This window comes from Petromyzon marinus, chromosome 10 (genome assembly GCF_048934315.1).
Source record: "Petromyzon marinus isolate PM22_M1 ecotype Great Lakes invasive population chromosome 10, UKy_Petmar_22M1.pri1.0, whole genome shotgun sequence".
In the NCBI taxonomy this organism is placed as follows: domain Eukaryota; kingdom Metazoa; phylum Chordata; class Hyperoartia; order Petromyzontiformes; family Petromyzontidae; genus Petromyzon; species Petromyzon marinus.
In genome coordinates this window covers 5,342,817-5,360,727 of record NC_133676.1, presented here as the reverse complement: position 1 = coordinate 5,360,727, position 17,911 = coordinate 5,342,817, and the positions used below count along the sequence as shown (strand labels likewise).

The 17,911-nt window shown below is 48.7% G+C and overlaps 1 protein-coding gene across 1 annotated transcript in view; it reads right to left on the bottom strand.

Annotated features, from left to right (window-relative positions):
• The window catches only part of LOC116941051 (uncharacterized), a 44,239-nt gene that overhangs the window by 11,708 nt on the left and 14,620 nt on the right, over nucleotides 1-17,911 (bottom strand). The window contains exons 4-8 of the mRNA XM_032951642.2: nucleotides 17,667-17,827; nucleotides 14,381-14,521; nucleotides 13,831-13,952; nucleotides 10,048-10,216; nucleotides 7,759-7,907 (exon numbers count right to left, since the gene is read on the bottom strand). Coding sequence (XP_032807533.2) covers nucleotides 7,759-7,907; nucleotides 10,048-10,216; nucleotides 13,831-13,952; nucleotides 14,381-14,521; nucleotides 17,667-17,827 — 742 coding nt within the window. The remainder of the gene's footprint in view (nucleotides 1-7,758; nucleotides 7,908-10,047; nucleotides 10,217-13,830; nucleotides 13,953-14,380; nucleotides 14,522-17,666; nucleotides 17,828-17,911) is intronic.

Here is a 17,911-nt window from a genome sequence, read left to right as displayed (position 1 = left end):
ATCTCAGTCAGTCGACCCGTGGCACCTGGGTCTGCCCCGTGACCTCCTGCCAGCGGGCGTTCGATACTTCACGTGGCCTCAAGGTGCACATGGCCTGGCACAAGCGTCGTGGTGATGTCACCGCCACTTAGTGGCAAATGGCGGTTGTTGTTGTTGTGTGGGGAGCGGTAGCATAGCGGCGACCCGAGTTTTATTTTTGCTCACGGCCAACACCAATACCTGGTACGGTGTGTAAACACCACCACTGGGGAGACAAAGGCAGCCGGGTGTGGTGTTAGCCACCCACCCTCTCATGTGCCGTACCGGTCTTCATAAGTTCTACTGACGAATAGCACTTGCTCCTACAGTCTGTTAAGGCTATACGGGGGTCGTTGTCTTTTTGTCGCGTGAGTGTGTTTGCGGGGGGAGCGGTAGTGCAACGGTTAGCATGCTGTGTTACCAACCTTGGCCAAAAAAGTGAAATTCCCGCTAACAATGAACTGCAGTAACGATTATCTGAATGGTCCTTCATAGGTGCTGCTCGCTAACAGCACTTGCCCCAACAGCCTGTTAAGGCTACATGAGGGATCATTGTCGTTGGGGTGTGTGTGTATCTTTGTCTTCGTGCGTCCATGTGTGCAAGTGTGGTGATCCATTGCCCCCCGTCCGACTACAAGCTAGCATCAGGACTCAAGGCAAGTGAAACTAAAAAGTGTTTTTTTCTATTTATGTTAATTTCTGTTTTATTTACTATACATAATTTTTAACAGACTTACATGCAAATGTACAATATTTCTTCATAATTATGAGTTTAACAATGCTTCCCTTTTTGTTAAACCGGAATACGTTTCATACCGCTGACCGTATGGGCATTTAAATAATGCGTTTTTGTGTTCCGACTTACGAACAGGCCTCAGGAACGAATTAGGTTCATAACCCGAGGACTGCCCGTATGATGTAATATGCATTACATAAGCATGATGTTTACTTCTATATATGCGCAGGGGGAGCTGATGCCACAATATTGACAGTGCACTGTGTCGTGATGAATGACCGAAACTCTCACGGGGTGGGCGAGTTTGACAGTTCCTTCTTCACCATCACGACTGCATGGCCACAAGCCCAGCACAAAGTCACCACGTACCAAACACTTGCATTTCTGAAAACATCGTTCAACCCCAAAAATGAACAACAAACTAAATTTGAGTGATTCCACATCGTGCTATCGCTGTCAAAAGCAGCAGCTACAATAACATCTGCGCTTGCACTTTTTACGGAAAAAACTAAATCTACTTTAAAATGTAACCTGAACAGGCACTTTTGTAAAAGCTTAATGAAAAAAAAGTACATTCATCTCTTTATAGGAGAATACGTTCATCTCCTCACCCAATGTCAGAGCTTTTATTAATGTCATATTTCACCGCATGCGGCACTCGGCTGTAATAACGCCGTAGCGCTGCATGTCAACGACAGCTGGATATGTGCCACGGTTGTAATCATCACGATAAGGCTGGCCCGCCACAGTAACTCCAATCGCTCTCACTCGGCCCACAACGATGCCCAATGTTATTAATAATAGAAACAAAACTTTCACAACTGCATTTCGCACGCGCAGAGTTGCTCGGTAATGAGGGACGCCTGGGTAATTGCACGGTTCCAGTGGTGCTCAGGGTGCTGTGCTTTGCCGCGCCTCTGCTGTGCAAAATCTGGGGGAGCTCCGATCACAGCTCACGGGAGATTGTTCAGCCCCTCCGCTACCGACCAGGAAGATTTAAAAAAGCTCGCAGGAGGTCAGATAAAAAAAAAACCTCTACCGTCTCGTCGCAAACGCCTCCGTGAGTCGCACAAACAATTCCTGCTTAAAGAGCTGTGTGCCATTTCTAAATGAATAACTGAATCATTGTGAAAGATAATTTACTTGCATTTATGTGTGATGAATTTTATACCTACGTGACTTTAACTAAAGAACCAAAGAGTATGGTGAACAATGGTCAAGCCCAACTGTAAAAGAAATAAGGAAAGTAAATGTAGCCCTTTATAATTACAGCAAACACGTACATTTCTAAATTTCGATTTAAAGCTTTCGTGACTGCAATGATTCATCTTCTTTGGTTCTTTCGGTAAAGTCACGTAGAATGAGAATAAAATAATAAATTGATATTTTATCAGGAATATTTTGCTGTTTTTTTCTTGGATTTTCTGTTTGCACAGTCACATAGTCACTTTAAGATGTTTTTCTTGTTCGTGTTTTTGTTTTTTGTTTGTTGTGGTTGCACCCGATTCAAGAGCCGAAGGGCTCACAGGGCTATACCAAAATAAAAAAAAAACTGGAAAAAAAATAATTACACTCATTACTTTTCGTCGGCAGTTGATTTCAGAATTGTTTGGACTCGGGGATAAAGAATCAATTCCAAAGTGGTAAAAAAAATCATCTGGGGAGAAACAGTGGCTTGCCTGTCCAGAGAAAGAGCAGTGTTGGCCTCGGGTTTCTCATCAAGTGCTTGGTCAATTAAATTTGCAAGTCCCCTAAGCAGTGAAGCCCAGAATGATGATTCAAGTTACAGCTTCACGAATATGTAATGCTCTAATTGCATGCTACCTCACGATCGCTATTACTGCCTTGGCTTAAGTGCGTAATATTTACAACAAGTAAATTTATAATAGTGATACATATTAAATGCCAGCTTGTTTCAGCACCGTGGACAGATCCCTCTCCGTTGAGCTTACTCTCAGCGATTTATGGCTTTCACAAATGGATTTAGAGCATGACACGTCTTGCCGTATAATACATTTAGCTTTGTCTGGAATGTGACGGTTGCTTGTGCAACTCGATCACGTATTCTGCATACTCTGTGGAATGCGTGTCTGCACGTGCGCGTATCGGTTCACGCACTGCGCTATGAACCTGGCAGTCCGGCGTTTGATTTCGATTTTCGCCATCAATGGCGAATGAACCCGGCCCTGGGCCTCCCGTAGGCTGACTCAGCCTTGAAATTAGAGCCCGGTAAGAATATGCAAACGCCAGCACTGGAGCGACACAGGCGGTCGTGACAGCCTTACTAGGTGATCGCTAACTACGCCTGTTTCAACAGTCTTGTGACAGGGACCTCCATCTTTTGTGTACACACAAAAGACGGATAACAGACTGGAGGAGGAAGTGCTGTTAGTGAGTAGCACCGATGAAGGCCGGCACGGCATACGAGGGGGTAGGTGGCCAGCACCACGCCCGACCGCCTTTGTCTCCCTAGTGGCGATGTCTACACACCGCACCAGGCACTCATTAGAGGCTCTGAATCGACCGAGGGGAGGCCCAGAACCAGTTAACATAGTCGCCACTTGTGTTGGCCGTGAGCGGGAATCGATTTAGGGTCGCCGGGTTCGAAGTGCAGCGCGTCAACCGCTACACTACTGCACACACTGGCACCCAGTAGGGTGGTAATGGCAATCCGTTGTTTGTAAGGACTCGCAAACATTGGTGTGTAATTTTGTGCCTAACAGCCCATTATGACCTACCTTAAAAAGTGCACACCTAAGGAACTGTAATTACGAGACCAATGCAAATCACGGACATAGTAACAAACCAGCTCAACGAAGTAGTGAAATAATTCAGGCATAACTCATTCCCCCGAGGAAGTAGTTATGCCTGATGCATCCATACACATATAAAGACCCACGTGTAGTCTGTAAAGGCTGTTGGGGCAAGTGCTGTTCATGAGCACTTAGAAAGGCCAGCACGGCGCACGAGGAGGTGGTGTGGCCAGGACCACGCCTGTCTGTCTTCATCTCCCCGTACTGATATTTACACAAAGCACCACGTACTCACTTATGGCTGATGTCAGCACAAAGACAATGATCCCCCGTATAGCCTTATCAGGCTGTTGGGACATGTGCAGTGAGCGAGCACTTATGAAGGTTGGCACGGCGCACGAGGGGGTGGTAACGGCCAGCACCACTCCCTCTGTTGCTCCAGTGGCGATGTTTACCCACCACATCAGGTATTCATTTGAGGCTAAGTCGACCTACGGGAGGCCCAGGGCCAGGTCAAATAATCGTCACTGGTGTTGGGCATGCGCGGGAATTGAACTCGGGTCCCCGGGTTCATAGCGCATTGCGCTAACCGCTACACTACCAAGCTGGGTAGGTTTGGTGTAGACCATTTCTACTGCAGGTGGATTACAGAAATTGTCAAACTCAATCCCGGACAGAATAATTAATTTAAAACTGACAACACCCTTGGTCTGGCTTTAGCAATGGTCATTCCGTTGGTGGATGACGAAGAATTAGAATCATGATGACGATGCTATGATGATGCGGTGATGCCGATGCGGCGATGATGGGGTGGCGATGACGATGTGATGACAATGATGGGAATGGCTGACCACACAACGTGTTTTCCCACACATGGCACACATCATGGAAAAGGTTACCACGAAGCACAGCTCTTCATGCACAAGTTAAAAAGTACAAGCCCACTGGCTTAGAGATGAAGGTATTTTGCAAGCCCTCTGGCTATCAACAAAGATTCGTTCATAAAGCCATCCATAAATAGACACAGACACAATTTAAACCGAGAAGATGGGTACAAACTGAGCAATTATTGCAAGGACGTTATCAACCAGTCATAATTGGCTATGATGTTCCTATCCTACCACCTTCTGATGTTAGTTGTACTTTACTCCCATTTCAAACTTGTGCTTTCACAGTCACTTCGTGCGCCGACCCCTTGGTTGCGGCTCTGCTATCTGCCATAACATACTAATCTCCCATTAACATGCTATTGTCTCTTTAACATGCTAATCTTCCATTAACATGCTAATCTCCCATTAACATGATATTCTCCCATTAGCATGATATTCTCTCTTTAACATGCTAATCTCTCATTAACATGTTAATCTCGCTTTAGCATGCTAATCTCCCATCAACACGCTAAGCTCTCTTTAATATGCTAAACTTTCTTTAATATGCTAATCTCTCTTTAATATGCCAATCTACCATTAACATGCTGATCTCTCTTTAATACGCTAATCTCTCTTCAATATGCTAATTTTCACCTGGCAGCCCTTTCATTGGTGGAAAACCAACCACCATCGGTTTGGCTGCCCACCACTTACATTGCCATTGGCTGTTGACATTTGGGCTACGCCCATTTCCAACCCTTATAAACATTTTGCCTTGGAAGCTCACCTCCCTTTTCCTGAAGATGGCCACTTGTGTTGCGAACGAAACGTCTGAGTTTTTTGTTATTTTTTGTTATTTTCTCTGAACCAATCTACGTGACTTTACCGAAAGACCCAAGAATATTAAATGTTCTGTGAGAATTGCATGGTATGAAAAGTCATTACGAAGCCAAGACATGTTAATGAATAAGGAATGTTGGGATCTGTGCAGACCGCTACCATCACCGCTACCACCACTGCTACCACCACCAATGGCTCGGTGTTGGAGGGAGAGATCTCATTACAGCAGCTGAACCTGATTGCGCGAATGACAGCAGTTCGAGCGCGGCTCTCCAGAGGCACACAGCGACAGAAATGGCTTCTTTATTGGTTCTCATTCATCAGGACGCCGTCTACTTCGGGCACTGGGGGAGGACGAGGGGGGGCCCAAGCAGTGACACCGGGGAGTGGAAACGGAGAGCTTGGGGCGCCGTTTATCGCGTGCCCCATTTCGTGCGGCAATAAGGCACACGTTCATCAAGCGCTCGTCCATCAAACCGCCACAAAAGAAACCTCGCGCAGCGACAAATTAACTCGAGAACAATTTCATCAATGGTTTAAAACAGCTCGCAACTTTTTTGTTGGTTAATATTATTTCTTTCGCACTGGACGTGCGAGGCCCTGCGACAAGTTAAATAATTTAAAGCGGAGTAAAGACCACATTTTATTTGCGGCCAGCTACTCGCGCGCGAGCGGCGAGCCCTCGGCAGTCAAATGACAATGGCTGCCAAAACAAATACATCCGATAAGCCGTCTTGAAATAACTTGGGAACAATTCATCAATGGTTAAAATTTTCGCTCGCCCGGTGCGATTCGTGTGATGTGACAAGTGAGATTAAACAGTGTGTACATGGTGGGTTCATTACTGCTGGGGTGGGGGGGAGGCTCGCACCGGTTACAGTACTGCACTCTGAATGCCACGATCTGCGTTCGATTGTCGGTCACGGCTAACATCAGTGGCGAGTGATATTTGAAATGGTCCTGACCCCCCTCTCCCCCACCACACCTGGCCTCTTCCTTTCACTCACCCCACAATGACCATGGTGGTGAAGTATGGTCAAACACCACCATGTGTGGCGTGGTGTAAAGAGGCCTTCGTCTGGCAGTGGATTGACTAACGACTGTAAATTATTATTATAAATGTAATTGCTACTAGTAGAGAAAAAAACCTTAAATTAATGGTGATTTATTCAAAATAAACAACTTATTGGTGGATAAACAAAAAACAACAATGTGTACTGCATGAAAGTAAACCTGTTAAAAATGTGCATTTTATTTGTTAAAATATATCTATAAACTTATTTGAAGTTCCCGATCATAAATCGTATAATCATGATATTTCACACTTTGGAGCGTTAAACCAGCACGATAATGAATAAAAATGCGTAAATATTTCCCACGTAACGCAGGCCTTGACTGTGGCCAGCCAAGGCCTGTTTAACACAAATTCAAGGTCAATGGAAGCTATCATAACGGTTTGTACATATTTCTATCTGAATAACTTTCACACATCAGTTCACACGACATTTGTTGAGGTAATGAAATCCGCGTTGTGAAATGATCTTGCGCGAGCTTGATTTGTCCGCAAGTAGTAATATTATTTCTCACTCTATGAGCACATGTTATTGTGCAGAGTAAAGTTAAATGTCAAAGTGTCAACGTCCTGAAATGAACATTGGGTACAGAAATCATTTTCCACAGTGACCCAGTCGGTCGAAATTGCCACATTCATATGGAAGGGTCAATCAATCTCTCCATCATACAACCATTTCTGACTCTCCACAAAGCGGTACTCATTTATCAACCAAGGAATGATGATGGGTTGATAATGCCCAACCATGATGTGATTTTATTTTTGTATTATTATTATTATTAAATGCAATAAGTAATAATGTTGCCAATATTTTACAATTATACATACTACATTATTGTATTTGAAATCTCGTCGGTTTGCTGCACTTATTTAAACCTATGTTTACACTTGCAAAATAAAGAACTCTGGTCTCAATCAACGCATCATCATCATCACCAGCCAATATCAATCCACTGCTGGAAGAAGACTTCCCCAAGCCTCCACCATCTTTCACAATCCTGTGATTTAAGGTTCCACCTAGCACCACCAAGCAAACTCCGGTCATCCTCGCAACAGCGGCTTTTGGCTCGCACATTGAACAAAAACAGTCGCAGCATCGCGTGCTTTCAGATGTGCTACTGCGGCCGTCTGGAACGCTCTTCCCTTTCAATATTAGGGAGCCACTGGAGCTATGCACTTTTAAATCTAGATTGAAGACTCTTTTCTTTAGAGCTGCTTTTTGTGTTGAGTTTGCTTTCCTTCCCTCGCGCCTCCAATTAGCTGCGTACGGCGCGAAAGAAGTTCAACATACATACATAAATTACAATTGTTTATATATATATAAATATACACATGTACGGACACAATCCCAGGTGATTATTCTCAAGGGGCGCCAACAAATACCTTATTTGGCCCAGGGATCCGTTAACGCCACGGGGCCCGCGCCCGGACCACAATCGCCGCGAACGGACGACCCGCGTTGTTACGCACCGGGGAGCTGCGTCCGGCGAGAGAAGCGCAGGTTGAGCGTCGGCCTCCAGGGCTTGGCCCAGGGCACCGTCCTCAGCGTGAGGTTGCAGGTGCGAGCGTCGAGCAAGGGCAGGAGGGGCGACACGTCCGTCAGCCAGTGGCCCACACGCCTGCGGCGAGCACAATCGAGGGGCCCCGTCAGGGGGCGCACGGCAGGCGTGCGCTGACCGCACGCCAGGTGCACGCACAAATAAATACAGCCCCACTGTCAATCCACTGCTGGATGCAGGCATCTCTGTGCCACGACAGCATGGGAAGGGTCGTTAGACCATTCCTCACCACGCCGTACAACAGTATTGCCCGATGAAGGGGTGGGTGGCCCAGGATCGGTTCGGATGTCGCTCGCCTCCGACGTTATCCGTGGCAGGGAATCGAATTCGCGGGGCTAGGTCCACAGCGCAGTGTGACCACTCCACCTGCCCGGTTCACGTCTTCACCTCATGGCTTACTGCCCCCGGAGACACCGATACGTCGACTCGCGGTGGCAGCCCACTCAAGGCCACCTTCACAGCGGCGTCCATTTCTCTCGATGGCCTGTCCACTTCTGGGAGTGTAATTCCCAGACAAAGACAATCTTGTTTGACACTATCGAGCGAATATTTTTGTTTCACTTTCACGTCCTCGGGCCCTCGTTCCTCGTTCCACTGATGGTGCCATCCTACGTTCGGGAAATAAGGCAATCATCTGCTTTCGAATGCAGTGCCACGGTGGCTCGTGGCATAGCATTGGTCGCATGGCCTCTGATGTGAGGAATAGAATGGGGGGGGGGGGGGGCACCCCTGTCCAATCATCCCCCTCTTCATAGCCCAGCACCTGGCCCCCGCTCTGGCCAGATGTTGGCCCCCTGGTGCAGTTGCACCGCCTTCACACTCAACAGCTACCCCACTTGATTTGGATACAGCCTTTGACATCCCTTTTTTTATTCTTAAGTTTTCCCTAACCTGGTACAAACAAGGATATGGGAGGGGGTGGGGGAGAAATAAGACATGGCATCAAGAAAGAGACAAGGTACTGCAGAGAGTCTGACGCATCTGTCTTGGGTTAGAAGCCTCAATCACACTCTGGGGGGAAAAAAAAGTAACCATTGCACCCTGGTGGATACTGGGCGGTATTGAAGTGGCAGCTGAATGGTGACAGGGATGGGCCTTGTCTAGCATGTCAGTGGGAAAGCTGTCAATGTGTCACACAAATACACACACAGAGAGTCTTATTAATTATGTATCGTGTTTCTGGATCAAAGCCCTGTCCGACGAGTCCACAGGGATGACCGGAATCACGTTGGGCAAATCCTGGGTTACTTATCCATGCGTGGAGACGAGGCCCTGGCAATAATTTTAAATCTTTTTTTTTTATGAGCAACGTGCACTCCGAGAGAGAGAGACCTGGTCCCACAGCCCAAAAACACAAATCACTTTTGCAAGTGTACAGTGAATTAATAATAACACTCACTGAACAATGCACAGGAACTCATTAACTTTTCTTGTGCAGTTGGATTCCAGCATGCGGTGACTGGTGTCCGCTTAAAGGAAAACAACACACAGGGCAAGCAGATCTTGTCTTGCAGCTACACACCAGAGTGTACAACACAGGTTTGCGGCTTCGTTCACGAAAAACTCTATAATTATAAAGTCACGGTCAAATGCACCGTCGAGGCACTCTGCTAACATCACTCCAGTACTTACGTCAATTCAACGTCAATTCGGTGCAATGATAGAGTGCTTGACCTGTGATTTAAAAGTCTTTAACCCATTAACAAGACTTCAGGCTCAGCCTGGGACAGAGCCTCGGGACGCATGTCCAAGACAAGCGGCCAATTTTTTTTTCAGGTTGCATCTCTTTCAACCGGTGACCTGGCACAGGATAAGAGGGTAAAGGCGCAGCCCCTGCAATTGCTTTGCTCACTCCACTGCTGCAGTGAGCAGACTAGGACTCCACTAGAGGGAGTTCCAGAGCTCTGGAGAGCCCCCTCTAGAGGGCATTTGGCCTACTCGTCCATCTTGTAAGAGGTGGGAGCACCCACGCTTGACCTGCCCGTCGACTTTAATGCCGTGAACCCATCTGCACCGCTGGGCGGAGAGAGGCAGTTCCAGGTGTGGACGAGATTTAAGAAACCGGCACCGTTGTTTCAACCGTCGGTTTCAACTGCGGGATCGAATCAAAAACCTCTGGAATCGCGAGTCCAGCGCAGCGCCCGTTACCGCCACCGCGCACCGCGCACCGCACGGGCGGGCTGGCTGGCTGGAGACGTACCTCCGGAACGGAGTGATCCACCTCCCCAGCTCCGTGGAGCACAGCTCCCCGGCGGGAGAGCAGCAGACGCTGAGGTGCACCGTGTGGTCCCAAGGGGCGCAGGCCTCGTCCCGGTCGCCCGGGCACGACAGCGCCAGCTCCAGCTCCAGCACGTTGTACGCAAGCAGGTCTGCAGCGCGATAGCGGCGCAACGTCACCGGCGCATCGATCTTGACCGCAACGTCATTCCGCTACCTCCGATTAACGCGGTTGGCTCCGTACGGTGCGAAAGAAGTTCAACATACGTGGATTTTTTTTTCTCCAGGTCCTCCAGCGTATCCCTCGTTTAAAATCGACATGCGTTTAGATTGTTTGGATTATTTTGCAGCTATACATTTCCACATGATAAGCCGCTTTGTTGAGCTATCATTTGTGGCCAGGTCGATTCTGAAAAAATGAGTTAATAGCTCAGTGGGCTTTAGCAGCTTCGATTAAAAAAAAGTTGAGTTTTGTTTGTATTTTTTTATGTTTGTAGTTGTAAAGTTCTGACCCGCGGGACAGAACTTTATAGCTCATCGGATTCCTCCAGTATAAATAAACATTCAGATTCTGATCACATTTATTTTCGCGACGTGTTGATTATCGCGGAAATAGATTCCCTCGACTGTAAAATGTACGTCACGTGTTTTACCGTGTTGTTTTTGTGCTTTACTGTACTTCCAGTAGAAGTAAATACATTTATCATCGTCATCATTACACTCGTTTACCTAGGAAAACCTGCGTCTGATGAATCCTTTTTAAAGGAGATCCCCACCAAAATATAAGGAATAGGGGGGAGATGGCCACTGTGTAAACTCCACTGCAGGAGTTACTGGAGACGTTTCGGACAATAGACCTTCTTCACAGGCTCTATCTTATTCTTACCTCTTTCGGTAAAGTCACGTTGAAGGGAAACAATCAAATATTAAAATATTATAATATTATATATATTTTAATATTTTATTGTTTCCCTTCAACGTGACTTTACCGAAAGAGCTAAGAATATGAATTACTGCAGTCACGAAAGCTTTAAGTCAAAATTTAGGCTCTATCTTCCTTTGTCCAAAAACTCACCTATCATTATTATTTTTTTTTAATCCCTTTATAGTGCAATGTTACTGTCAAATGTTATTTTTTTAATGAGCCACTGTCAATACAGTATCACAAAAAAGTGCGATATGTTACGAGATAAATATTAGTTTAAAAGTTTTTCAAACTGAAGTTAATTCGACATAAGCCAATCCTAGTGCACTTCTAATCGTTAGAATCTCGAAACGCTCGTGACACAAACGCTGTCAGTTCGCAACCAAATAATTAAACCGTGAAAGTGATGGCATCATGGACAGCATTCGCCGTGCCGTCAAAACATTTCACATTTCACAATACCTTAATTACACGAGTTAAGGCTCTTTAAACGTTACATTGTTGAGATTGCAATTTCACACCGTAAATATTTCACTGCAACAAAACGAGCGACGGAAAGATCCGGCAGAAACCGAGTGAAGGTCCCTAGAACGACAGCGCAATTTTTGAAGTGGCCAACACCGAAACACCTTCACGGGACGCATGAAACGATTTGTAACGACGAGCTTCCGTCGATCGCTGCGATCGCCATCGTTAAAATTCAACGGCTGCGCTCTCCGCGTGCTGGCGGTGACATTTCTTTAATTGCTGCAACGCGATATTTTTCGCTATCGATTTGCAGCGTACGAAACGCAGATCGGGTCCCGAATATATTTATTTACTTTGCATCTACTTAACGTATTTAGTGGGCTGTAAAAAAAAAAAAATGATTCGCGGGTGAATTGACTCCCATTGAGAGCCCTAAAAGTACATTACGAGCGACGGTCAATGCATCGGAATGGATCGCCGTGCATGGATTGCAAACCCACGTTTGTGTAACAAGCAAAATCCATTAACGTGTGGGCCGCAGGGTGCACTTCAAACGCTGTCCTTCTCCACACGGGAGGTGGGCGTGCGCGAAAAGACAAAGCTTGCTCATTTATTTCACGGCGCTGAACTGACGCGCCGGTGTCGCACGTGCTTTCAGATGCGCTTCCGCGGCCGTCTGGCACGCTCTTCCCTTCCGATATTGGAAAGCCACTGGGAGCTATGCACTTTTAAATCATCTTGATTGAAAACGCATTTCTTTCTGTTTTTTGTGTTTAGTTTGTCCTTCCCCCGCACCTCCGATTAGCGTGGTTGACTACGCACGGCACGAAAGACGTTCAACACACACACACACATGCATGCGCAAGGCTATTCGTACGGCGAATTAAACAGTCATTTTGCATCATAATTTAGAGACAATTCACCTGTTGCGAACGCCGCAAGGTGAAAGTGGCACACGGCTAGTTGCAATCTGGGCCGTTGCAGAGTTAAAAAAATAAAAACGCGGGGACAGTTTGCACACTCAAATGAATAACATATCGATCGTCACTCTGCTATGACAGCAACAAGGGACCGTTTCAGCGGGGACTTGCGGGGTGGGTGAGGGGGGTTGTGTTTGCGTCGAGGTGCGTAGGGGATACAGGTTTGGACCTGCGTTGGCCAAGCGCGCGGTGAGCGGGCTCTACGAATTGCGCCAAGATTCCTCTCCCAGAGCAGCGCTTGTGACTGTGCAAGCGATCCACGATTGTGAAAGCAGATGTTTTGGTTGATGTTGTTGTTCAAAACGCTGCCATCTCCCTTAACATGTACAGTAGGTTCACGGAACTTTCCACTCCTGTTCTGGGCTCACGTTACAACGCACTGTAGTTTGGATTTGTACGATGGCAATTCAAGACTCTGCTACATAGCACGTGGGCATATATGCCATATAGAGAAAAGGGAAGTTAGTCATAGACAGAGAAAAAGAGGAAGGTCTTAAACCTAGAGTTGAACAGGGGCAGGATGGAGGGCTGGATTGTGGGGGCAGCAGAGGAGAATGAGCGACTTGCCACGGAGCAAATGTAAACATGGAGCCCCGTGATAAATCCTCGGTTGCTGAAGCGGAGAGTGCATGGAGGGACGTAGAGTGAGATGTGAGGTTGGAGAGCACGTGGAGTGGAGCAGAGTGAGATGGGAGGAGAGCGGCAGGCAGGAGGGTGAGTTCACAAAGGATCTTGAAGAATTTGAGCTTGAGTTTCGAACACTTCCCTGCATTTGACCGAGAGCCAGTGAAGGGATCAGAGGAGTCAAGGAGTGGTTGTGGTCTCTTCTACAGGTGCGAGTGAGAATTCTGGCAGCAGCGTTTTCTGGAGGCCACAGAGGAGGCTATGGAGGAGAGTCACAGCAGTCAAGTTTAGATGTACCGAGTGTGCGGATGGGTGCAGGACGAGTTGAGGGCAGCATGCATTTGTGTGGGCAACGTGAAAACAAAAACGCAACGCTGCTCTCTGCAACGGTGCCAACGAGCGTGGGCGAAGCCACCGTTGGGATGTGCGGGAACGTGGGGGCGCTTTCCAGAGTCGACTGAGCGGGTGTGCGGAAAAGCAGGAGAGCCAGCAATCAGGACAGCGAGTGAGCGGGAGAGCGGGCGAGCGAGAGAGTGGGAGAGCGGTCGAGCAGGAGAGCGGTTGAGCGGGCGAGCGGGAGAAAGGGAGAGCGAGAGAGTGGGAGAGCAGGAGAAAGGGAGAGCGGGAGAAAGGGAGAGCGAGAGAGTGGGAGAGTGGGAGAGCGGGAGAAAGGGAGAAAGGGAGAGCGAGAGAGCGGGAGAGTGGGAGAGTGGGAGAGCGGGAGAGCGGGAGAAAGGGAGAGTGGGAGAGCAGGAGAGTGGGAGCCTACCGGGAGGCAGCAGCACCGTGGCGGCCGCCCCGTCCTCGCCCTGCATGACCGCGTTGTCCAGCACGCTGACCACGCTCGCTCTGTCGGCCAGTCGCATGTAAAGCCCACCCAGGTAGTTGAACCTGCACACGCAGCAGCACACCCAGAGCACTGAAGAGGGATTGCTGTGCAGCGCGGGTGAAGGGATTTCAGCAGTAGTTCCACGAGGTCCACTTCACTAACAACACAGCAAGGGGCAGCACTGGTGGGAAAGTGCTGCCCCCTGCTGTGTAGACCAGTGGTCACTTGGTGGAATTTAGAAGTAGGTCTGCGATATCTGCTTTCGTGAACTACTTTTCACGGGTGGTAGGTGGGTGGTGGGGAGGAGCAGAAAATATTATCGAAATATAATTATATTTTTGCTTATATTGTGAACGTAGCGGGCATCATGGGAACCCATTACCAAAACACCGGGCGCGCGCGAAAATGTATTTCCCACGCGTATGACGATGCGCTGACACGTTCACCAAGGGCGGAGGAATCGACCGTCGCTACGGCCCCGACGCCTCACCACTGGGCTTGCCACGCCAGGAAGTTGAAACTCGGGTACAGGAACCAGCCGGTCTCAGCCAGCCGGCCTTGCGGATCGATGGCAAAAAAGAAGGTGGGCGACGGAGTGTGCTGGAAGGTGACGTTCACCGTGACCCCGGCTCTGCCGTGGCGAGAAAGGGGTTAGCAGCGGTTTATTACTTTTAGCGACGCGAGGAGGAACTTTTTTTTTGTTATCAACAAGAGCAATGGGATCAAACAAAGGGAGACGGTGCCGCATGGGCAAATAAATTGAATCGTGGCCGGCTCCGGGGTAACCCACCTGTGCCATGGAACGTGTGAACCGGCCGTGCAAATAGGAAGTGGAAGTGCAAACTTTGCCAAGTGTGATTCTGAGCCCGGGTGAATACAGTGTGTTCTTGTGGGGAAACTAATCTCCAGCAGAGAAGCGAAAGTGTCCAAGCATAGGTGCTTCGCGCAAAGCACTTGTGAGACAGGAAAATAAACTATTTTGCTCATGAGATCTTTACACAAATGTTGAAACCAGCAGCTGAGTCGGCACAACACTAAAGCTATCTTTGCTTTGTCGCGGTTCTATAGAATGCAGTGTAGCTTTCACAGATATATGCAGTCAAAGTTATACGATTCGCAGCTTCCGTGCATTATCATCGGCGTGTGTCTCTCGTTATTCCTGCTTGCTCTGAATCACCACCTACGAAATTAAAAGTAGCTGTAGCTTCCAGATGAAGTCGTAGACCACGCTATAACCACAATACAGTCACTATAATAATGTAACGTGAATAATTTACAGCCCTTGGTTAATCCTCGACTGGATGAGAGCTTCCATATGATGTGTCGGTCCTGAGCATTGCTTGACCATACTTCAACATGCTGGTTATTGCGGGTTGGTGAAGTGGGGAGGGCGAGGGGGTAGTGGTCAGGACCGGTTCAGGGTTCAAATGTCACTCGCCACCGATGTTCGCCGTGGTCGGGAAATGAACTCGTGTCGCTGCGTTCATAGCGCAGCTAGCGAAAAACTGCACCGCCACAACCCGACAGAAGCTGCCCTGGGTCATGGGCATACAAATGGCTTCATTGGACTCAGAATGATCAACGGCAAGAGGGAGTGGAGGGATGGATGGCGGCCATTGCTGTCCAGCTGGCACGGCTGCCGCAGAAACTTCTCTCGCCGGCCAACTTCCCTGGGGAACTTTGTGCATTTGGTCGTTTTCTTAATTTTTATTTTTTTATTTTGGATGCATTGTTATCGCAAGACAGCACTGTACGGCGTGCCGTCCAATCGGCAGAGTGTGCAGTTTAGCGCAGAAGGCAGACGCCTCATTCTCTGCATGGCTTGACGGGGGTGGGGTGGGTTGGAGAGTGACCTCTGCCAACATCGTCAGCGTGTGTTTTAATGTTTACAAACGACGGCGCCGTACCAGCAAAGAGGTGTGCTACTGCCGAGCGTGTCCTGCGCTTCGTGCAGTCGGGGCAGCTTCTTAACGTCTCACCACCACGGCGAGACGTCAACTACCTCGCCTGGTACGCAGGAGGTCGTGGGTTCGATCTCGACCCTGACGCCTGCTGTATATTTGGAGTTTGCATGTTCTCCCCGTGGTCGCGTGCATTTTTTTTTCACATTTTGAACAACGCATTAGAGTATTTGGCCGCGATAAATCTCACTCGTTGGGCTTTCATTTGTGATAGCAAGGTCGCATATGAAAAAGAGCTATATAGCTCAGTGGGTGTTACCTGGACAAAATAAAACATAGTTACTATCGTTAGTTTGACAGGCTGGCTCGGGGTAAGTGTACATTTACCAGTGGCACTGTGAAGATATGAGAGTAAACAATCACAGCCTCCAAAAGCGGGGGGGGGGGGGGGTTGGCAGGAAGGTAATGGTGCAGCCTGGGAATTGCTTGCTCACACCACTGCTGGTGGGACGGCCTCGAGGCCCCCCTCCATCTTGGTGGAGGTAGGAGTATCCACATTTTTCCCAAGCTGACCCGAGTACTTACACCAACTGAACAGATGAGGGGGGATCAGTGGGTGGGGGGCGGGGAGGATTGAAAGAAATTTGACGCCATCATCTCAAATGCCATGCCAGGAGATCGAAACGAAAAGGCTACTTCCCGGATTACCGCGGCGATTTCCTATCCGGGACAAATTAAACAGCGCAACAAACTCATCGCAATTCTTTTAAATTGAACAACAAATCTCCCACTTCATCCCCATGTGATGCCAGGCTCTGGCTCGCTTCACCGGAGAGGGCCAGATGGTCCGGGCCGTGTTTCCGGCAGCCTCGTGGGTCCGCGCGCGTTCCCGCCGTGACGGGCCATGCGCGCGCGCGAGCGCGGCCGCGACCTCATCCTTTGCGTTCGTGTATGCCGAGTGACCCCTATTTATTCATATTCCACTGTAACAGACTTCAACAGTTAAAGTGCAAGAGAAAAGAAAAAGAGAAAAAAAAGATATCCATGCTAGTTATCAGTCGTGTTCGTCCAAACACCAGATCCCCTAGGGTCTGACGATGGGCAACACTCTTGCATGTTTAATTTTAATCAACACGTCCCCCCCGTCCCCCCCCCCCCCCCGCAAGTAACTTGCCTTTTTCTTCTCAGCCAAATTTGAGAAACGACAAAGTGTTTAATTTCATTTTGACGAAGGCTAAACACGTTCATCACGCGGCAGCAAAACGAGTCTCGTGAGAGAACCGCAGGCACATTGGTGTAATACCACAATTTGTACACCGCTCACAATCCACGGTCGCGTCGAGTCAAGCGATACGGCGCTAACAAGCACGGGCGGCGTTCTGCGCCCCCCGCTTTGCTGTAAAGTGGAAAAATGTAAAATAACGTAACTATTTTTATTTCACCAGGTAAGGCCCACTGAGCTATATAGCTCTTTTTAACCTGGCCACAAATGACAGCTCAACGAAATGGCTTATCACGTGGAAATGTAGAGCAGCCAAATACTCTAAAGGCGTGATGTTGATTCTAAATGTGGAGAGAAAAACTGGAGGACCCTGAATAAAATCCACACGACCACGGGGAGAACACGCAAACTCCTATTATACAGGCGTCTACGTCGGGATCGAACCCAAAACTTCCTGTATATCACGGGAGGTAGTTAACATCTCACCACCGCGGCACCCCTTGTATTGCGTGTGCAGGCACTTTGACTGCACCGGTGCCCACGGGCAATTGCACAGGATGGGGGGGGGGGCGGGGTGCATTTAATTCCTCGTACCAGGGCCCGCGCCAACCAGGCTACGCCACTGGACGTTGATGGGGCCTTGTGCTGCGCACCTCATCTGGGCCGTGACGTCGGGGTTGTCGTGCACCATGGTGGCGGGAATGTCGATGATCGTGTCGCACTCCCGCCCGACGCAGTTCATGTCCTGCAGGCTGGCCCCGGGCTCGGCGTGGACCAGCACGCCGGCTGCCCCTGACGCCATCATGTTATGCACCTGCGGGAGGAGGCCAAACATCACACGCGGTCGCATGTGGGGCGCCGCGATCAGCACGGTTGGCTACGCACGGTGCCAAACGAG